Source organism: Sebastes fasciatus, chromosome 12 (assembly GCF_043250625.1).
Source record: "Sebastes fasciatus isolate fSebFas1 chromosome 12, fSebFas1.pri, whole genome shotgun sequence".
NCBI classification, from domain to species: Eukaryota; Metazoa; Chordata; class Actinopteri; order Perciformes; family Sebastidae; genus Sebastes; species Sebastes fasciatus.
In genome coordinates, this window is record NC_133806.1 from 19,052,666 (window position 1) to 19,072,965 (window position 20,300).

The 20,300-nt window shown below is 37.0% G+C and overlaps 2 protein-coding genes across 3 annotated transcripts; both read right to left on the reverse strand.

The window, feature by feature from the left end:
- Positions 1–1,807: 1,807 nt before the first annotated feature.
- Positions 1,808–6,055, reverse strand: hoxa13b (homeobox A13b). Of its 2 annotated transcripts, XM_074653881.1 has the most exons (3): positions 5,320–6,055; positions 2,760–3,023; positions 1,808–2,639 (listed from the first exon to the last, which is right to left on the reverse strand). In XM_074653881.1, the coding sequence occupies exons 1-2, from the start codon at positions 5,975–5,977 to the stop codon at positions 2,785–2,787; spliced, it is 897 nt and encodes a 298-aa protein (XP_074509982.1). In that variant the 5' UTR covers positions 5,978–6,055; the 3' UTR covers positions 1,808–2,639; positions 2,760–2,784. The 2 variants fall into 2 exon arrangements, with proteins under 2 accessions (XP_074509982.1, XP_074509981.1); XM_074653880.1 differs by having other exon boundaries at positions 1,808–3,023.
- Positions 6,056–11,169: 5,114 nt separating this feature from the next.
- Positions 11,170–20,206, reverse strand: hibadhb (3-hydroxyisobutyrate dehydrogenase b). The gene is made up of 8 exons (XM_074653883.1): positions 20,052–20,206; positions 18,594–18,754; positions 18,391–18,500; positions 18,180–18,301; positions 13,025–13,158; positions 12,736–12,812; positions 12,460–12,616; positions 11,170–11,903 (listed from the first exon to the last, which is right to left on the reverse strand). The coding sequence occupies exons 1-8, from the start codon at positions 20,119–20,121 to the stop codon at positions 11,739–11,741; spliced, it is 996 nt and encodes a 331-aa protein (XP_074509984.1). The 5' UTR covers positions 20,122–20,206; the 3' UTR covers positions 11,170–11,738.
- Between the last annotated feature and the right edge of the window lie 94 nt (positions 20,207–20,300).

Sequence of the window (20,300 nt, forward strand, 5' to 3'; positions counted from 1 at the left end):
GAATTTCATATTTTAATTTGATAGAAACATCTGGAATATTCTATCCGGTTCTAGAATTTCATATTTTAATTTGATAGAAACATCTGGAATATTCTATCCGGTTCTAGAATTTCATATTTTAATTTGATAGAAAAATCTGGAATATTTGACACTGCGTTCTAAATTGGTTTCTATTGTGTTAATGAAGCTGCAGGCCTACATGTCCATTATGTGATTGTCATAAGATCATGTGGATCACATTAACGCCATAATACAATTATAATACTGTCACAAGGACCGACACATGAAAGATTTCCTGCCCAAAGCAATAACTCTATACAACACCACTCATTAGTTTAACAGATGAGGGCTCTCATCTTTATATAGTTTCTGTCACAACCAGCCTCCATGCTGTTTTGCTCCAGTTATAACCTTGTATATGTTTAATTTGCACATACCTCATTTAATTATAAAACAAAAAAATGTAACTTGCACACTATGCTAATGTACATAGTACATTATTCTATGTTTATATTTTATATTCTCTATGTTAGCTGTATGGTATTTGTATTCTGATGTATTCGTTATATTTTGTATTCTATAGATATTTATCTCTAGTGTCATATTTACATTTTATTTACTGTCCCTGTGCATTGCCTGCATAACCTGCTGCAGTAACACAATAATCCCACAATTTAGGATCGTCCATCCATCTCAAATCTATCTAATACAGCATTTCATTTGAGGTAGAATGCCAAATATCAACACTGACAACTAGATAAAAGAGTTGGGTAATGTTTTGTTTAAATACAGTTTTTTACAAATCGATTTTCTTTGTCAGTTTTTGTTCACAATGAGATGGACACATAAGCACCGCTCGTTCTTTAACACAAAGAAGAGCAGGTCATGTACTTGATGAATTTACACAAATAAAACAGACTGTACCTTTAATATTTCGTTTTTTTTCGATTGATTATTATTTAATAAATATGAGCTTGAATTGGATGATGTTTCAAACATTTTGGGAGGCATTTTAGGAATGAAATTTTGAATTGCATTCAACAACAAAAAAAGCACAAAAGCACGTGCATATGCAAGAAAAACATGATAAAACACAAATGATAACTGTGATTCGAGAGATTATTTCTCATTCTCATTTTTTGAACAAATGTTATCATTAAGAAAAAAAAAAGAACTACAATTAGCTGTGTAACAAAAAATAGGCAATAACATAACAACAATAATAATAATAAGTCACCATTATCATGGGCTTTGAGCTGTGCCATGACTTCATAAAGGCTTCATAAATTATATTTTGTCAAATCTGTCATAAGCTAACATCACTATGTTTCTTCTGTAGCCCTAAAATATTTGTATAGTATCCTAAAGAGATATTTCTATTATTAATGAAGAGAAATAAGGTTTCGAGTTTTTGCCTTAATTGTTTAAGTTGAATATAATTTTATTAGGTAAGGTAAATACTAAATAGGTATAAATAGGCATGTTCTCTCTCTCACACACACACTTACACAAACAAACAAACAAAACAATGAATGTGAGAGTATAGAGGCAGATGTATAGAGTCTATTAGCAGATGCTGTGCTGACAGAGCTTCACCACCAGATGGCAACACAAACTCTTAATGAGCTCCTGCAGGCCTGTTGGCCTACACACACACTCATCACTTTAGGGGAATATATATACACCGTAGTCATTTGTAATTTTACCATGAAATTAATTTATAAAGCCTACCCTTGATCGATCAGGCACCCATGTCCAATTTGGACAACAACAAAAAAAAATGATGAATGAAAATGACAAGATCACATTGTGTCTCTCAAACATTTATTGTCAAAAAACTTTGGCTATTGCAGTCAAAAAAGGGTAGAATAGATAGTTGCAGTCAGATAATATTTACATGTTTAAATATGCTTGTGTTTTTAGTACTCTTCTTGACTGACAGGGCGGAAGTTGCATAGGTCAGTCTGAGTGTTATTCTAAGTAAAAACCCTGTGTTTAGAAGAAGAAAAAAAAGACAGTGACATGGACAATAAAACCTTTTGAAATGCTCTGGCTATAGTTTCACGTTTAATAACGTTTAATGAGATCCGATACTGCTGATTAACTAACATATATAGGGCTTATTTTAAATGGTAAGACAGGGATGTAGTAAACTCCAAAGCTCCAAATTGTGGAGTTTATCTAAATAAGTGAATTATACACCCAAGAAGTGCTGTAGTCTACTATTGCCTCTGCAAGGAAAGAGTATAGATACATATTTTGTTTTTTTTTCTCTTGAATGAATGCTGAAAATGTAATTTCCAAAATTCATTTTCCTTTATTCAATTATTTGAATTAACTTTTTGACTCTTTTCATCGTGAAGATCTCAGACTGAAGGTGCCAATTTAGCCACCCATTTGTTATTATGTCTAAAGAGAAGAATATAGTTATTGTAAATGACTCCAGTCGTAATTTCTGGATTGGATTAAGTGGAATAAAAAGCGCAGGATTTCTCGGTGTGTCTTCGTGCCTTTAAGGCCAATAAGTGTTATTGTTTGGTGAATATTTGAAGGAGATTTTGCATCCCTCGCAGAGTCGCTTTGGTCAACATGTCGAAGACCATTTCCTTTTTCTTCTGTCTGTCAACAGGCCGCATCGACTGGTTCCAATTAAAATGTGAGGAAGGAAATGTGTATAGGTCAAAAACAGGGTTCATAATGTAATAAATTATAGCAGTTTTTTCTTTTTTTTTTTTTTAAAGATGAAGGCCTCCTTGTACCTCCTGTCTCAGTATATCTCCACAGCTAACTGGAGCTCTTGAACTTAGTGACGACTTTCTTCTCCTTTACGCGCCGGTTCTGAAACCAGATTGTCACTTGTCTCTCTGTCAGGTTCGTCTGAGCAGATATCCTCCTCCTTTTGTCCTTGGTGATGAATTTATTGGCCACATACTCCCTTTCCAGTTCTTTGAGCTGCACCTTGGTGTATGGCACACGCTTCTTTCTCCCACGGCGGACAGAGCTGTCTCCACCAGAAATAGTGTCTGGAGGAAAAAAAATAATAATATCACATTTTAATCGAACACTGTTAAGAATTTCCCAGTAAAATAACAGTAAAGATCTGGCAGCAGGGTTGCCTTTATGTTACTGTAAAATTAACATTATTATACTGTCGCTGAAATTTACAGCTTTGTACTGTTAATGAAAAATACTGTTTTTATTATTAATTTCACAGTATTTTACAGTTAATTTACTGTTTAAAGATACATTATATAGCTGTTTTTCACCTTTCTTTTACATTATCTTACTGATTTGTTTTAATGCACTATTTAGGTTGTATTTTTTACATACATTTTAATAAACATTATTTGTTGCCTAGATGAATAGACTTAGCAGGTTACAGACATAGGAATAGTCACACTAAATACAATTAAAGGCACTTGTTAGGAAAAAGGCTATAATAGACTTGTTGACACTTTTCCCAAAATGTATGTCTATAGCTGGCTACAAGCACAGAATGCAAACCATAACAACATGTGAGTGAAGAACAGAGCTAATTCACTGATTATCCAATCATGTACAATGTACAAGCCTCACATGTGCAGATCAGGACCCAGAATTAAAAAAATACTGCATGAAACTGTTACTGATGATACTTTAGACAGTTGATCAGCAGTAAAGTGATGTTTTTTAAGAATGCATTATAGTTCAGTTAAAAAACGGCCTATGAGCGTAACTTAACAGGTTTTCTTTTGTATTAACAGTAAAGCACTGTTTTTAGCAATAACAGGTTAATACTGTTGAAATCTTGCTGTAAATTAACAGCAATTGTTTACAGTGTGCTTTCACGCCCAGTTTTTGGTTCTAACTGCTTTTATTTTGGTAAATCGAAGCATTATATCTACATGTTTGTGTTGATGAATAAAGTTAGAAAACTAACAATGCACAGTGTAAAACAGACTAACTAATGATTGAAAAAACACAACAACTACATGATAAAGAGTTGTGATATTTATATGCCCCCTAGAACAGATATATGGAGGCTTCAAAATAAGAGCAACAAAGTCCTGTTACTGATTATCGCTCCAGCTTAGCTGAAGATGACTTAACTGATTGCTTCAGATCATTTACAAACTTTAAAAGCAGCTATAAAGGTCAGTTTTAGGTTGAATGTTTTTTTCAATATATCATCTTACCATTGAACGAAAATCTTTTTGAATTATTTCAAAAATAAAAAAAATTCTTTCAGGCTTATTATTATTAAATATCAACTGTGGAAAACAGCTTTTTACATGAGACATATTTCTGCAAGTTTAACTGCAAACTGTATATGTGCATATTTTCTGTGTCAATAAAACAATTACAAATATTTTACCCATTTTATCTTATTTATATGTAGAGTACATGAATGTGGGTATATGCATGTGTGTATATATATGCAATATGCATTTATACATGTGTATTTGTTTATCTAATAGAATTACTCTTACTATTTCTATATTTATCAATATTAGCTTGCTGTCAATCTGATATGGTGCTCTCTTTCTCTCCACATGGCACCCCAAATATATAGGGTTTCTTGGGAATATGTTGTGATTATGTATGTACACATGTGTTTGTATGGATATGTACAGTATGTATGTGTATAGGCAAGGCAAGGCAGCTTTATTTGTATAGCACATTTCAACAACAGGGCAATTCAAAGTGCTTTACATAAACATTCAAGAACATTGCGACAAGGTGCAAAAGAACATTAAGACATAATTAAAACAGTTATAAAAACATTAAAGATTAGAAAATAAAAACAAGCTAAAATAGAATATAACACACAAGAGTAAAAGCTATAGTGCAGTATAATATCATTATCTGGTTTCATAAAAAGCAGCAGCAAACAGGAAAGTTTTATCATATATATGTATATATGTGTATATATATTTGTGTGTATATGCAGGAATGTATGTATGTATATATGTATATATTTAACTTATTCATTATTTTTTTCCCCCATTGTTTAGACATTTTATGTGGACACTCTTGTCTCCAAATAAAAAATGAATTAAAAAAACAAAACGAGGATTTCCACAGAGGATTTGACTGTGGCTGCTCCTTGGTGCATATGTATGTGTATATGTATATATGTGTATATATATATGTATATATATATATATTTGTGTGTATATGCAGGTATGTATGTATGTATGTATATATGTATATATATATGTATATATTTAACTTATTTATTTATTTTATTTTAGTTTTTTTCCCCAATTATTTAAACATTTTATTTGGACACTCTTGTCTCCAAATAAAAAATGAATTTAAAAAACAAAAAACAATTACCTTGTAACGAGGATTTCCACAGAGGATTAGACTGTGGCTGCTCCTTGGTGGTGCAGTAAACTTGACCGCTCCATCCATTGGTGATGGCCCATGGCTGGTATGGTTCCATAGGCAACAGAGACTCGTGTCTTGGCTCAGATGGAGGTACAGGTACGACAGGCACGTCCAAGTAGCTGGGCTGGTAAGGACCTGAGGAATAGCCCTGATAAAACGCAAACTCCTTTGCTGCCCTGCTGGAGAACTCCTCACCAGAGACAGACGAGTCCATGTATTTATCACCATAACCAGAGGGCTGCGCGCAAGCTTTGACGCTGCCGTGTGACATCCTGCACGGGTAATAGCTGCTGCCAAAATATCCATAAGGCAAAGACGCATTGGGCGAGCTCTGGGTGGCTGAACAGGGGCTGCATTGTTTGCCAGGCTCCCCCATGCCCATGCCCATGCCAGAGACTGGCACCTCACTTGCAGCAGCAGCAGAGTAGGTGGTGCTCGGAGCCAGAGAGGTCGGATGCGCTAACAAACTCCTGCACTGGTTCGCTGCGAAATTGCCTCCAGTAAATCCCTCCATGCTCTTGCTTCTCTCATCCAAGCTGCTGTTGTCGTAGAGGAACATCACCGGGTCAATCCAGTGCGAGTGGAGGAGTAATGAAGCGGTCATAGCATGGCATGTCCCTACATCGAGACGAACCAACTCCTTTTTTAAAAATCCCCTCGACTGACTGAGCAGAGACAGAGACTCTCGTGCAGAGTAACGATACCAACATGAGTACATAAAGATCGCGAGGTTATTGGCCAGGGCCAAGCACGTGATATGCAAAGGAGATGATAAACGTCTAGACATCAGATAATGCACATCAAGCTGGATACTTGAGATGAGATGTTACTGTGCATCAGTAGATATTGTTTTATGCAAAAAAAAAGCCCTAAGGGTGTTTTTTCCTAACATTATTTTTAGTGGAATCTCAAACTGAGTGAACTTGTGATGTAAAGGCAGTCTTGTGTCATCACAACACACTTATATGATGGATTGTGTTTTACAATGCATGAGAAAAACTAGAGGATATAGCATATTTTTAAGGTGGAATTGATGCGTAATTACGCGTGCCATTTCGGTTGCACAAGCTCTTACTGTAAGAGTAAAGCAACACATTATTTCAGATATGTGGATTTATAATGATTTTGGATTTATATTCAGTCAAAAAGGTGCAGACTTTTGCTAAAATGTATCATGTTCTTAAATTATCTGGCTTTTAAGCATAATAATTACGCATGCAGATTTGGCCAGGGCCAAACACGTGATATGCAAAGGAGATGATAAACAGTCTAGACATCAGATAATGCACATCAAGCTGGATACTTGAGATGAGATGCTACTGTACATCAGAGTGATTCTATAATTAGGGATACGTGTCATGTCCATGGGCTGTATTTATCAATTTTACTAAATATTCACTTCAAGCAATTGTCAATTTTATATCAGGGCACATTTCTCTTTCATTTAAAGGTCCCATTTTGTAAAAAGTGAGATTTTCAGGTCTTTTATATTATAAAGCAGGTTTAAGTGCTATATAAATACTGTTAAAATATCAAAACGGTCAATATACGGAGAAATTTTGCGTTTGAAACAAGCCGTTGGGATTTCTGTCCATTTGTGATGTCACAAATGTACAATATTTAGACCATTTCCCGGTTTTAAACGTAAAAATTCTAAATGTGTCCCAGTTTATTCCTGGTTGCAGTGTATGTGAATAACATCAGCTGACAGGAAGTAAACATTGACCCAAACCGTTGCCTAGCAACGCAATTCCGTTGAAATGTGCTAAAACTGAGCGTTTCAGACAGAGGGTAAATACAGGTATATTCAGTCAGATAGTATGAGGAAAATAACGTGTTTTTTTTACATTACAGCATGTAAACATGTTGTAGTAGAAACAGAAAATACAAGTATGAACCTGAAATGAGCATAATATGGGACCTTTAATACAAAAAAAGGTCAACAGGTCCCATCATTTATTTTGCAGAAAATGCATCTTATCTACTGGAATTTTTGCTGTTTTTGTGCTGTCCGATTTGCTAAAATGTCAGGTTTTGCTCTTCAGATTAACATTAAAATACATGTTTTTGTATATAATTTTCATAATTATTTGTTCAAAATAATCATTAAAATATGAGAAAGGTGTTTTAAAAAGCTATTTGGCTCATTCATGTACATTAAATCATCCACTTTGTGTGTGTCTGAGAAATCTCTGTCAACTGTGTTACCCATTGAAAAAGCCCCTATAAATCAGTTTATTTATGTAGTATATATTGTTTTATGCAAAGAAGCCCTAAACGGTATTTTTTTCCTAACTGGTTTTAGTGGAATCTCAAACTGAGTGAACCTGTGATGTAAAAGGCAGTCTTGTCAGTCGAGTTGTGTCATCACAACACACTTATATGATGGATTGTGTAACACATGGCGTGAGAAAAACTATAGGATATAGCAGATTATTAAGGCAGAATTGATGCGTAATTACGCGTGCCATTTCGGTTGCACAAGCTCTTACTGTAAAGAGTAAAGCAAAACATTATTTCAGATGTGTGGATTTATAATGATTTTGGATTTATATTCGGTCAAAAGGTGCAGACTTTTCTGTGATTGTAATGTTTAAATGTACGTATCCTTGTTTCTTGTCTTTGTCCTTTCTGTGATGTTGCAAATGGAGCTGCTGTGATGCAAAACAAATTTCAGACCTGTCTGACAATAAAAGTATTATCGTATCGTAAAATGTATCATGTTCTTAAATTATCTGGCTTTTAAGCATAAAACAAACACAGATCAATGTCTTATGGATACATTTAAAACGCATATTATAAACAACATTAATACATGTTAATCATCCTCACATTTTGCACAGAAATGTATGAATGTAAACACCAGTTCAGTGTCCACTAAAATACCAAAAGCATGCCACATTTGGCTGCACTCTTCCTCATAGACGCGGCTGGAGGCCAAGGTCAAGTTGAAAGCTGCAGTCTGGCCAAATAGGCACTTCATGCCAGGAAGCCCGAAGAGAAAACAGCTAAAAACCGAAGAGGAAGTTTCATGGACAGACTGTGCTTGTATGTTTTTTTTTACATAAGTTACATAAACGTGTTCTCTTCTTCCTTTAAATCCTATCCGACTCTGTCCATGAACAAAACAAATCTATTGCCATCAAATGGTCAAAATGCTCAGGATGACTTATTTTATCCTTCTACTAGAATAAAAATGTGACTTGTAGGAAAATAAAGCGCTCTCCACGGTTCCTACATGCGATCACATTATGCGTAAAATGCCTCCATAGGTGGGCTCTTGTTTTCCTGTGCAGAAAAGCAGAGCTAAAAACAGTCGTGCATTGCACCACATATACAAACAAAGTATGTAGTGCAAGAATAAAAATAAAATGTTTACATTTTAGCCTATATATGGCACTAAAACACTTAGCTGTGTGTTTGTGTACTGTGATAGACTGAAAAAAGTGTCAAACTAAATACTGTTTTTAAACTTCCAGAGTTCATTTTTGTTTTACATTTCTAAATGTGAGATCACAGACGCAGAGAAATGTGTACCCACCTAAATTTGAGCACCTTTTTTATTTTTAATAGAGTTTTCCCACCTTTTGAGGCTGTAAATCTTTATGGCCCAAGTTCATAGCTGCTTGCAGGCTGGACTGAGTATAGTGGTCCACGTTTCAGGCAAAAAAGCATAATGTTTTACTAAAATGGGTTCATGTCTGAGTTTTGTTTTTATTGCATCATCACGATACCAGACTTTAGAATCGGCTTTTTTTATGTACTACTATATTGGATAGAAAAATTCTCTACTTTGTTAAATTTAGCATGAAACCGGTTTAGAGAAAGTGAGTGTTGGCTGGACAGGAATCATCTCAGCCACGTTGTTCACACATTAGTCTGTCTCAACATATAGCAGCTGCTAGGAGCGCTTATATGAGCCAGTTAAACCAAAAACATGACCCATGGCTAAACTGCAAATAGGTCAGGAGATGTTGATAAAGAAGAATTTAATTTGTTCTTTTTTATTTCCAATATGCCGTCAACACACACACACACACACACACACTCCACACACACACATGCAGGCTCTTATCTGCATATTCAAATGGCAATATTTAAAATATTTTGTGTTCATTTGTCATCATAACCGAGATGGTATTATTAGTGACGGTGGCTAAAAGGCGCAGTTAGGATGAATAAAAATGATGTAGTATTTTAATTATTAATAGCCTCTGAAAAGTTGACGCCAATTTGCAACTAAAAATACTACAATTGGTATATAAAGTCTGAAATATACAAATATCTGAAAAAAACGTTTTGACCAACTGTAATCAAATTAATTAAAAGAATATCTCTTTAAGTACGACGGATAAACAGACACGGGCTTAATAAAACAAAGTACAACCGATGGTTGGTTGTAGTATTTTCACTGATAAGTTTGCAGAGCGTTTCTTAACGGTTCTTTGAAAAATATACATTATATTTTTGCAATATAGCACACACACACTGCTTTAAATTTGGACAAAGAGGCAGCTATTAAAACTACACTGATGTGACAATAGACCTTAGTCATTGCTTGGAATGCAAAAAAAAAAAAAAAAGTTAATTATTGGAGTATGAATTAAATAACAATTTGCAACAAGAAAACACCAAAATAAATTTTGTGACAAGTCATCAATGTTAGACAACATGCGCACTAACTTGCCAACAAAATGCATCTTTTTTGTTGACTAGCTGCAAAATATAGGCATGCGCAAAAATGCACGTAGTATAAATCTGCATCATCACCGAGTTTAAGAACAAACACAAATCGCCTGCTGAATGCAAAGCTGATTAAAAAGTGTTGAAGCACTGGGATGAAGCTCGCAGCAGCAGCAGATGATGTCAGGCTGTGTGTGTGTGTCACAGTGTGCTGGAGGCCTGAGACCAAAGTGCTGCTCTGTTTGCAGTACCTATCAAGTTAGATGGCAACACAGCTCTTAGCCTACAGTGCTTAATGGACTTTTTATGGGTTTGTCTTATGATCGCATGACCTATGGCTCCTTGGCCCCTCAGTGGCTCTTGGCAAACTTAGATCAGAAACATGCCGCCCTCCTGGTCGGCCTAAGTGGGGAGAGGAAAAGAGGTCCACATCCCCAACATTAGCCCACTACAGAGGCTGGCTGCATGATGCAACAGTCGGTCACAACTTGGTTTTGTGGAGAAAGCAAAATTAAAATCTTCATTAGAGGGGATTTGTGTTGGATAATTTACTTCTAACTGAAACAAAGTTGATGCGTCCTTTTCGTTTGGAACAACATGCGCCGTTTTGGCGCATCTGCTCTGCAGCCAAACCTTTGTTCAACGTTTTATCGCGACTACTGAACCAGTGGGACACACGATGCAAACTGGAGCTATTTAACTTACTAGCGCTCAGAGACATGGAGGGAACATTTTTGCATTGCGTGTGTCCAACATACAAAGCCTTTCGAATTTAAATTGCCATTTTCATGGCCAGATTAGCATCCTTCATTCTCATTGTCTTGAGGTTTGGCTGCATGTGCATGCAAGTTTGTGGACTGCATAAATTTAAGTTATTTAAACTGTGGACGCAAAGCTCTTCCCTTTCAATCCATGACAGTTATTCCAGCAGAACGAAACAGTATGTATGGCACTATTGCAACAAATCAGCAGAAATCACTGAATAAATGTGGTGCTTTATAGTTTTTTTTTAGAAAAATCTGTTTGTATTTTAGTTGGGTTCAAGTCCAGATCCAGAAATGAAAAATGGATGAAATTTAAAAAAGGAAGGTGGTAAATGAATTGTTCACAAAGTTTAAGACATCACAATGTGTCTTTATTTCCTAACAGGATATGATATAACACTCTTACCCCCAAAGTAACATTTCCAATGTCAAGAGAAGTAATCGCCATGAACAGAAAAGAACGGCAACATAAAGAAGTGATCACAAACAATAGATAAATATGTGGAGACTAAACCGTGTTTGCATTTGTTGACAGTGTAGATTAACAGAACTAATGAGTTGTCTTCTTAACACCACAGATTCCCACTGGATTATTTGCATTATAAGATCTGCAGAGCTGCCACTGCTCGACAGTCTACTAATCTTTTGAATCCTCTGAATATCTGACAGTTCACTTGTTTCTAAAACTGAGAGGAGTGTTGCATATTAAAAAGGCTAGATCACAAAGGAATCATGATTTCCAATGGGAGATAAGTGCTCACATGATTTGTCACGCTGTGTTGGAACTCTCTTGTTCTCATGTGTCTTTCACAACTTTGAAAAAGAAAGTCCTCAGGGCGAAATGCACCCTTCACTACGCTATGTTAGTCCTGTGCAGGGCTGGGCCTGGCAAGGCTGTGGACGGGGTGGAGGTTGACATTATTGGCCGCCCTCCTCCTCCTCACGCAGGAACTGGAATACGGAGGAGAAATCTTTAGTGGCATAACCGCGTGCGCACATCATACGGTAGATCTGATGGGCTAAGGAGCCCAGAGGGACAGGCGTCTTTGTGTTGGTGGCTGTGTTCTGTGCGAGGCCCAGATCCTGAAAAAGAAAAGCAAACATATGTTAGAAAAACCAACGAAGCTGAAAATTAAACTCTGAAACCAAAACCACCAGTCCACACACACACACACCACAGAGAATTTTTCTTTATGTAGTAATAATAAGGGCTTGGTTCCCTTTTAAGAGGGATGTAAACTAGTGCAGCGTAGTTCACTGCATAATTTTAAGTGGTGTGACTGAAGATAGAATTTTTGTTTTTCATCACTGTCACTTAAATCCCTGTCACATGTACGGCATGTGGCACGGAAATGAGTTCCTGGCGGACTTAACTTTGATACATACAGTATATGAATGAGAACAATCCACCTAAATCAAAATATGAATGCATCTGTGTATCTTTTTGTTCCAAAAAAAAGGCTAAAAAAGGGATAGAGTATTTCTCTAATTAGAGAAAACTAATTATTACGGTCATAAAATATACTTTATTTCCTCATGTTTGTGATGACAAGGTCAACATGTACAAACCTAAAGGTGAAATGCTCAAACATAATTGCAGGCTCAGGAAAAGTTCAGCGTAGCAGGTTATCAAACTGACCTTAGCCATCAGCTGGGTGCCAAAGCCTCCCTGGTAGTTATTCGCAGAGGGGACTCCCTCCATGACTCCAGGCACAGGGTTGTAGGTGTCACTGGACCAGCAACGACCTGAACTCATGTTCAGGATCTTGGCCAGCAGTTTAGGATCAAGACCAAGTCTGTGAGTGAAAAACAAATTCCATGTTACTTACACAAAGTGTATTGCTGCTGCTGCATCTAATCACCGTGAGTTTAAATGACTGCATATACTGATATCTGTAACCAAGAGAGTGTTCACCTGATTCCCAAGTTCATCGTCTCTGAGGTCCCAATCATTCCAATGGCTAGAAGCATGTTGTTACAGATTTTAGCAGCCTGCAATAAGTTGACAGTATGTTAGAATTCAATAACCTGAAAACCACATTAATTACTTGTATTTTATCCAGTTTTTTTTTTTATAAATTGACCAACAAGTACACACACTAAACTACTATCTTAAACAAATGAAATTTGTAAAAAACAAAACAAGACTTTGTTAGCTGAATGACAAATGCATCGTGACAGTTACTGAAAACATTAAGACCTACCTGTCCAGTTCCAACCTGACCGCAGTACACCACATTAGCTCCCATGCAGGTGAGCAGTTCTTTGGCTGCAGTAAATTCCGCCTCTGCTCCCCCAACCATAAAAGTCAGTTTACCCGAACTGGCGGCGCCCACACCTAGGAACGCAAAAGTGTGCTTATATCCACAATGATCCATGTGCAAGCATGCAGAGACGGTTGGCATATATGGATTTTCTGGAAGTATCATCAGTTGAAATGCAGTGAACAAAAAGGAAAGTAAATCATATGAATGTGCTAAAAGTAATCCTTGTTAATCATAGCAGCCTTCTCAAAGTAGCTGGAATAGCAGCTACCATTCTTTATGATACATGTTTGTCAAATTGTGGATTTTTTTTTCATGTTTTGACAATTAACACTGAAGTTTTTGTAAGTCTTTTGCATTTTGTGGGTTACCTTCAAGACACGACCAAACAACATGAAAGGTGCATCAACCTTCTCCAAAGACGACATGTGTTATGTTGTCCGAAAACAGCCATATGGGTCCATATATTCTATCTCAGTACCTTCATTCTCCTGATTGACAACGCTTTCTTTGGAACATCGAGGTGCGGTACAACCAGAATAATTTCAGTGGAGATGGGCAGACAATGAAATAAACATTTAAATGTCTTTGTTGCACGTCGTTCCCCATCTCTCTCCCCTCATTTCCTGTCAGCTCTGCATCTCCGTACTATGGACTCTCTAGTAAAATAATTTAAAAGCAATAAAAAAGGTGTCGGGAGCACAGTCCAGAATAAATGAATACATTTATGGACATGCTTCTGGAGTGACAAAAATGTGTCAGTTTCGTTAAGTAGTTTGGAACTACAAGGACTAAATCACTGTAAATTTAGGGGACATAACCAAATTACAATGTGTCTCACATAAAAAGTAATACAAACGAGAAAACAGTATTGCATGTGAGGTTAAAATGCTACATAAAAAAATAAGAATAGCAATGTGTAGTACAATAAATTGGGAGCAATTGCAGCCATTTAGGTGTTAACAGCAAGTTTATGAAAGTATGTCTTTAAAAAGAGATTTGGACAATAACCTATGAGGCCTTTTCTCACTGGACAAGTCAGCCCAAAGCTTTGGGACACTGCTGGTAAAAATGTTCGGTCAGCTCTTGCCTGGATTTAAAAACAGCCGTCTCTGGATACATTTGACGGTGCATTCAGGTTCACATACGGTTAAAAGCTCAGTAATCTACAATAACCAGGTGCAAGCCACATGGGTGCCAAGAAATTAACCAACATAGTCTTATAATTAATCCTAAAGTTTACAGGAAGTCAATGGAGAGAAGCCAAGATGGGTGTTGCGTTACGTTTCCCCCTCCCTAGACCTCGTGAGCAGTCTGCCAGCAGCATTTTGTACTAACTGGAATCTAGAATGACTGAGCTGCTGGAGACATGTGGGAGGTACAACAGTCAGCCAGAATGTATGGAGAGGTTAAAAGCAAGATTTACCAACCGAGTTAAGTTGTCAAAGTGACAAATTTCAACTTTAACTTCTTCTTCTCACAGACATGTAGTCTGAAAGAATTTGAAGATGCTTATCGAGATGAGAAATCTGCACAACACTGAAAGCTAATAGTGGGTGACTTGTCCAAGAGGCGAGATACAGTATAGACGGAAAATAAATTTCAAGCTGATTAGCTACATACAGTATATAGGCAAGTAATTAAATACATTTTTAACAACTTCACATAATTTAATTTATGATCGATGATTGGAATTCTTTAGATTTATTCTATAGTTTCTGATGCAACTGAAAAACAAGTTACAACATGACCCGCACAGCACAAAAACCAGTACAACCTGTACAAAATATCCAGTTCATGATTCAGAAGCAGTCAAAAGGTGCATTTCTCTCTCTTGAGTGGGACCATCGCTATGCAACACGGTCTTTGGTTAAAATACCAAAGCTGTCAGAAATCAGGTTTGTGGATTTTCTCCAGTTGAAGAATTCCTTTCAACTGTGCAGATGCCAAAACTTCACTCACATTTAACATGAGAACTGACAGCTGGAACTATACTGAAGGACTGCTGTTTACTCCAAAGTAGTTTGACAACAAATCACACAAATTCCTACCCAGCAGACATTTGTGTCAATCATAATACATCCGTTGCTCAGAAAATTGCGTGGTCAGGGATGTCAGAAATATAACCCTCCTCCAGGAAATGAACAAATACAAGTATAGGTTTCTTCTTAATACATGTTCCTCTTCTCTACTGCCGGTTAACCTGTCTCTATTTCTGTTATTTCAGACCTCTACTCTGCCTCTGGTAAGGTAAGCATTCCAGCCTGAGGAAAAATGAAAGATGGCCCTTATCTCATCTGGTGCTTACATATTTCTCACACAAAAGAAACAACCATCAGACACATGCTGACTCAATTATGTCCCCATCACCATGTGTGCTTTTTATGTTTAAACATTAACCACACTGGATCAAACAGTCACTACCATGCCACTGTACTTCTTTTGATTTCTGTATGACCACTGGAGATGTTCAAAAAACTTTCATTTAGGTGATTGACGTGATATATCAAAAGTATGACATACACTTCAGTTTGCACAAGTTAAACTGCCGGCACCACACGCACACACAAGTTCAAGGCGGAGAGCTGGACAACTTTAATCCATGTGCACTACCACGGGACGGAAGCATATAAATCATTACTAATCTTTAGGGCAAGGCTATAAAATGGGCCAAATTCAATTCAAAGAAAGTGGCTGTCTTGACGTTGACGAGGCCGAGTTCAAACAAACTGTGTTTTCAGTGCGTGGACCCCCAAGAAAGTTACAGAGCCCACACGTTACAGCGTGGAACATTTGTGCAGGCAGAAGCTCCTCCTCCTCCTCCTCCTCCTCTTCATCATCATCCTTAGATGTTGTTGCATGCTTTGTTAACCGTACTGGATTTGCCACCAAAAAATAAGTGCTGAAATGCCATTCTCTATTCACTGTTCAATTTGACATAACATAAAAGGTAGCTGTTGAATAGAGTGCTGCAGTGAAGACATATTTTTTGTAGACCAACTCAGAAGTTAGTATCGCCCTGGTTCCCTTGACAAAGAAAAACCAAATGGGATTTCTCCATTGGATTTGGGATTATTGCAGAAAATAAACTCTGTGGCAAACACAAGTTTATGATACTTACATGTTTTGTTCAGCAAGATAATCTTCATGAATGAACACCACTTTTATGATTTTTGAAGCGTAGATGCAACGCCAGAAGTAAAAAGCTAACGTTAGGCTATAAATGAACTACACCATGGTCACATGACTTCACATCACCAACACTAAGCTAAAGGCGAACTAGTGTTCAGCGTGATGACGTTTAGTAGTCTTATTTAGCCTCTTGTTAGCAACCGCCTTAAGACAAGTAAAAGCTTCAAAATTCCCAACTGGGATATTTATTTTATGTCGTAGAACAAAACTTTAAAATCTCTTACGCTTGTGTTAACCATAAACCTTATTTCAGCCATCTAACCAAAAACCCATTAACTTTGAGGTGAGGGAACTGGAAGTCCTAAAATAATGACTACTCTATTTGGTTAATATTTAGCCCCGAGAGTCCCTTCCCTGCTTTCTACACATACAGTACATAATACTGTAATACATATCAGAATTCATGATCACAGATTAGATTGTTGAATATACCTTTCCAATAATGTAGAGCTAAAACAACTAGTAGATTGATCGAGCAACAGGAAATAAATATGCAAATATTTTGATAATTGATTAATCCTGTAAGTAACTTTTTGAGCAGAAATGGCAAAAATGCACTGATCTAGCCTCTCACATTTGAATATTTTCCTGTTTTCTCAAACTCCCATGATTGTAAACTAAACATCTTTTGGTTTTGGACTATTGGTATGATAAAACAAGATGTCACTATGGGCACTGGGAGCTTGTGATGGTAGGATTTTATTGCTATTTGCTGACATTCTATAGACAAGTGATTCTAAAAGTGGGGTCTGTGGCACTCTAGTCAGGGGATCCGCAAAATAATTTACTATACATTATAAAATTGTGCTGTATCATTAAAAGTGCATATCCCCAGATGGGGACAATTTGCACCAATAAAACAAGCATATTGTGTCCATTACTCCCACTCATGTTAGCTTTGGTCCAATAGAAACTCTGATGTGACTGACAAACAGCAATAAGTGAATTATTTTGAAGTCAGCTTTAGACTGGTAAGTATAAACATCTGGATTTATTAGGACTAAGCCAATCTTGCCACGGTTAATTTTCCAAAAACTATTAAGATCAATTACTTGAAAAGTATGAAGTCTGTCTTGAGTCCAAATGCAATTTGAATAAAATGACACTCTGTTTAAAAGTGTATAAGTGGTATCAGCAGGATTCAAATTGAAATGCGTTTCTGTTTATCACTGTGAAACAGGTCTGAAGTATTTTGGTTGAAAAGTATTAGAATACAAGTATTTCCAATGGTATCTAAGAATACAAAAGGTAGTAAGCATATGCTTAATCAATGTTACGATTAAGAGGGGGTCCTTGGAAAATTATCTTCCCTGTAAGGGGTCCCTGGCCCCAAAATGTTTGATAACCCCTGCTATAGACCATACGATTAATCAATGATATATAATGGTTTATTAATCGATAATGAAAATAATTGCTAGTTGCAACCTTACAATGATGTCAAATTGCAGAAATGCTGGATTGGTTGGAATGATCATTTTCTGAAAAACACCAGTAAATAAACCTTTTAACAGATAAAATATGTTCTCAAAAAGTTTTAAAGTATACGCTCAGTTGCCAGTTTATTGAAAACCTCAGTTTTTGCTCACCCATTTATTTCAGTGTGAGGGCTGACTAAATATTAGAAACACCTCTCAGTTTGCTGCAATACAGTTCACAGCTCCACAATAGCCTGCAAAATGACAAAGATGAATCATCACCTCTCTAAAATAGTTTAAACAAAAACTAACATTATTACCTTTGTGAAGAGGGATTTAGTGCAGGAGCTTTGTATTAGGCTACATCAGGTTTAGCTAAGTGAAGGCTACCTGATAACCTGGCAACCTGACAAGCAAGTGTATGTATTTAGTTTTTGTATTAGATTGTAATAGATATTATACAAGCTATGTCGCGATCAAAAATGTACCTCCTGATACAGGTGCATCCATAAAAACTGCCCCCATCTTCTCCGCAGCAGCAGCCATCTCTTTTGAAACAGCGGGGTCGATGGTGCTGGAGTCAATGAGAAGGGAGCCTTTCTTCACCTTTCTGTTGAGAGAAGTGCATGATTTAGAATCTGACTTAAATCAATCAGGTTATTATGTACATATTGAAAGAGAAACAAACGTGTAGCCTACTTCAGAATGCCATTGGGTCCGGTGTACACGTCTATGACGTTGGGACTAGAGGGGAGCATGGTGATAACGCGGTCAGCCTTGTCTGCTACCTCAGCAGGGGTATCCACAATCTGAGAAAACACACAAAAATCACAAGGTGAGAAGAGAAAAAAACAGGTGAAAACTGTATAGAAATGAAAGAGGCTTGGGTATATTTTACACACCTGAGCACCCAGCTCTTGCAGTTCCTTGCAGGACTCCGGGAACACATCGGTGGCAATGACTGGGTATCCGTGCTTCAGCAAGTTCTTTGCCATTGGGTTTCCCATATTGCCCAGACCGACAAACCCCACCTGTGTCTTCGAGGCCATAGACCTTGCGGAGACTACAACATAACCAAATTGATAATGATAAGACATGGTATGGATACATATTAAAGAACAAAAATGCTTGTTTGCATGTCATGAGTCAAGATACCTTGTTTTCCCCAACACTGTATGCAAGATAAGATAATATAAGATACTTTTATTGTCCCCGTGGGGAAATTTTTTCTGGACTCCTTCAACACTAAATTAAAAAAGCATCAACAACAATAATAAACGATTCCACACAAGACAGGGAAACAGTTCCACAGAAACAGATGTTTCAACACGTACACAGTCCACGTACATAATGGCACATACTATCTCACACACACCATGGCAGGTATTGCACCCAGGTAGTGCACTTCACCGTCTACCGTCTAGCCCATATTGCGCAGACAATAGCCCAATATTACACAGATGCAACATATTGCACTGTCTAACCATATTGCACTGTCCTTATGATAGCTTTATGTTACGAGTTGTGTAATGTAATATCTTAGTATTTATTCTGATAATAATTAAAAAAAAATTTCTCCAATCCAAGTAATGAAAGCCTATGCTCAGATGTAATGTCTTAACATGTTTACATTTCATTCAGGTAAACAATCCCAATGCCCTTCAGTGTCAAAGTCATCTAATCTAAGTGGTACCAAGCCTTTTCAATATTTACTTAGCTACTCTTTGATAACAGAACATGCAATGTAAAAGACAAGCATGCTTATTTCATGGTAGGTTTAAAGAAATAACTTTAAATACTGGAGTGTTGAATGATATCTTGTGAGGTTGTTTTACTACCATATGTTCACCCACATAATGCATCTCAAATGATAAAACCTTGTTGTGTAAAGGTGTAAAACTAAAAATGCATGCAGACAAGGAACATAAATAAGGTAATCTGTTTAAGTGGCTGCAAAGAGCCACCTCCCATCTTTGTACAAAGACTTGACAGTATGCAAAGTGACTGACATTACATAATGTGATTTAAACAAAGGACACAAAATGTCGACAATTTCCACCCTTCAGCTTTTTTGCAATATAGCAGAGGAGAGCATAAGCTGTGAGCATGCAGCACTGGCATGCACACACGACGTGATTATAACAGAAAAGCTCCTTCTGCAGTATACAGTGAAGTGAAGCAGCTGCAGCAGCTTTAACCCAGTCCAGCTAGAATTAACTCAAACTTCTCTTACAACGAACATTTCAAGCAGAAGTTGTGTTTTCATGTCACAAACAGCATTTAAGCAACAACATTAGCTTGTGAAATTAAGCACAGAGATGTGTACAGTGTCTATGTAGGTCTAACTTTGTTCTCCTTACCGAATGCAAAGTCAACATGCTTGCTACACCTTCCAACCAGGTACCGAGACCCTCTCAACACAGCGGCCATGCTTCTTTTCCTCTTGACCTTACGTCTGACGTAACAGTACGCATGTTAATGACGTGTCCTCCGTCCAATCAGATGATAGATCAGAGCAGCACGGCCTCCCAAATCAGCCAATGAGCTGTAGGGGGAGGGTCTTACATGTGCTACGTATTTCCGGAGATAGATAGATAGATTTGTTACAA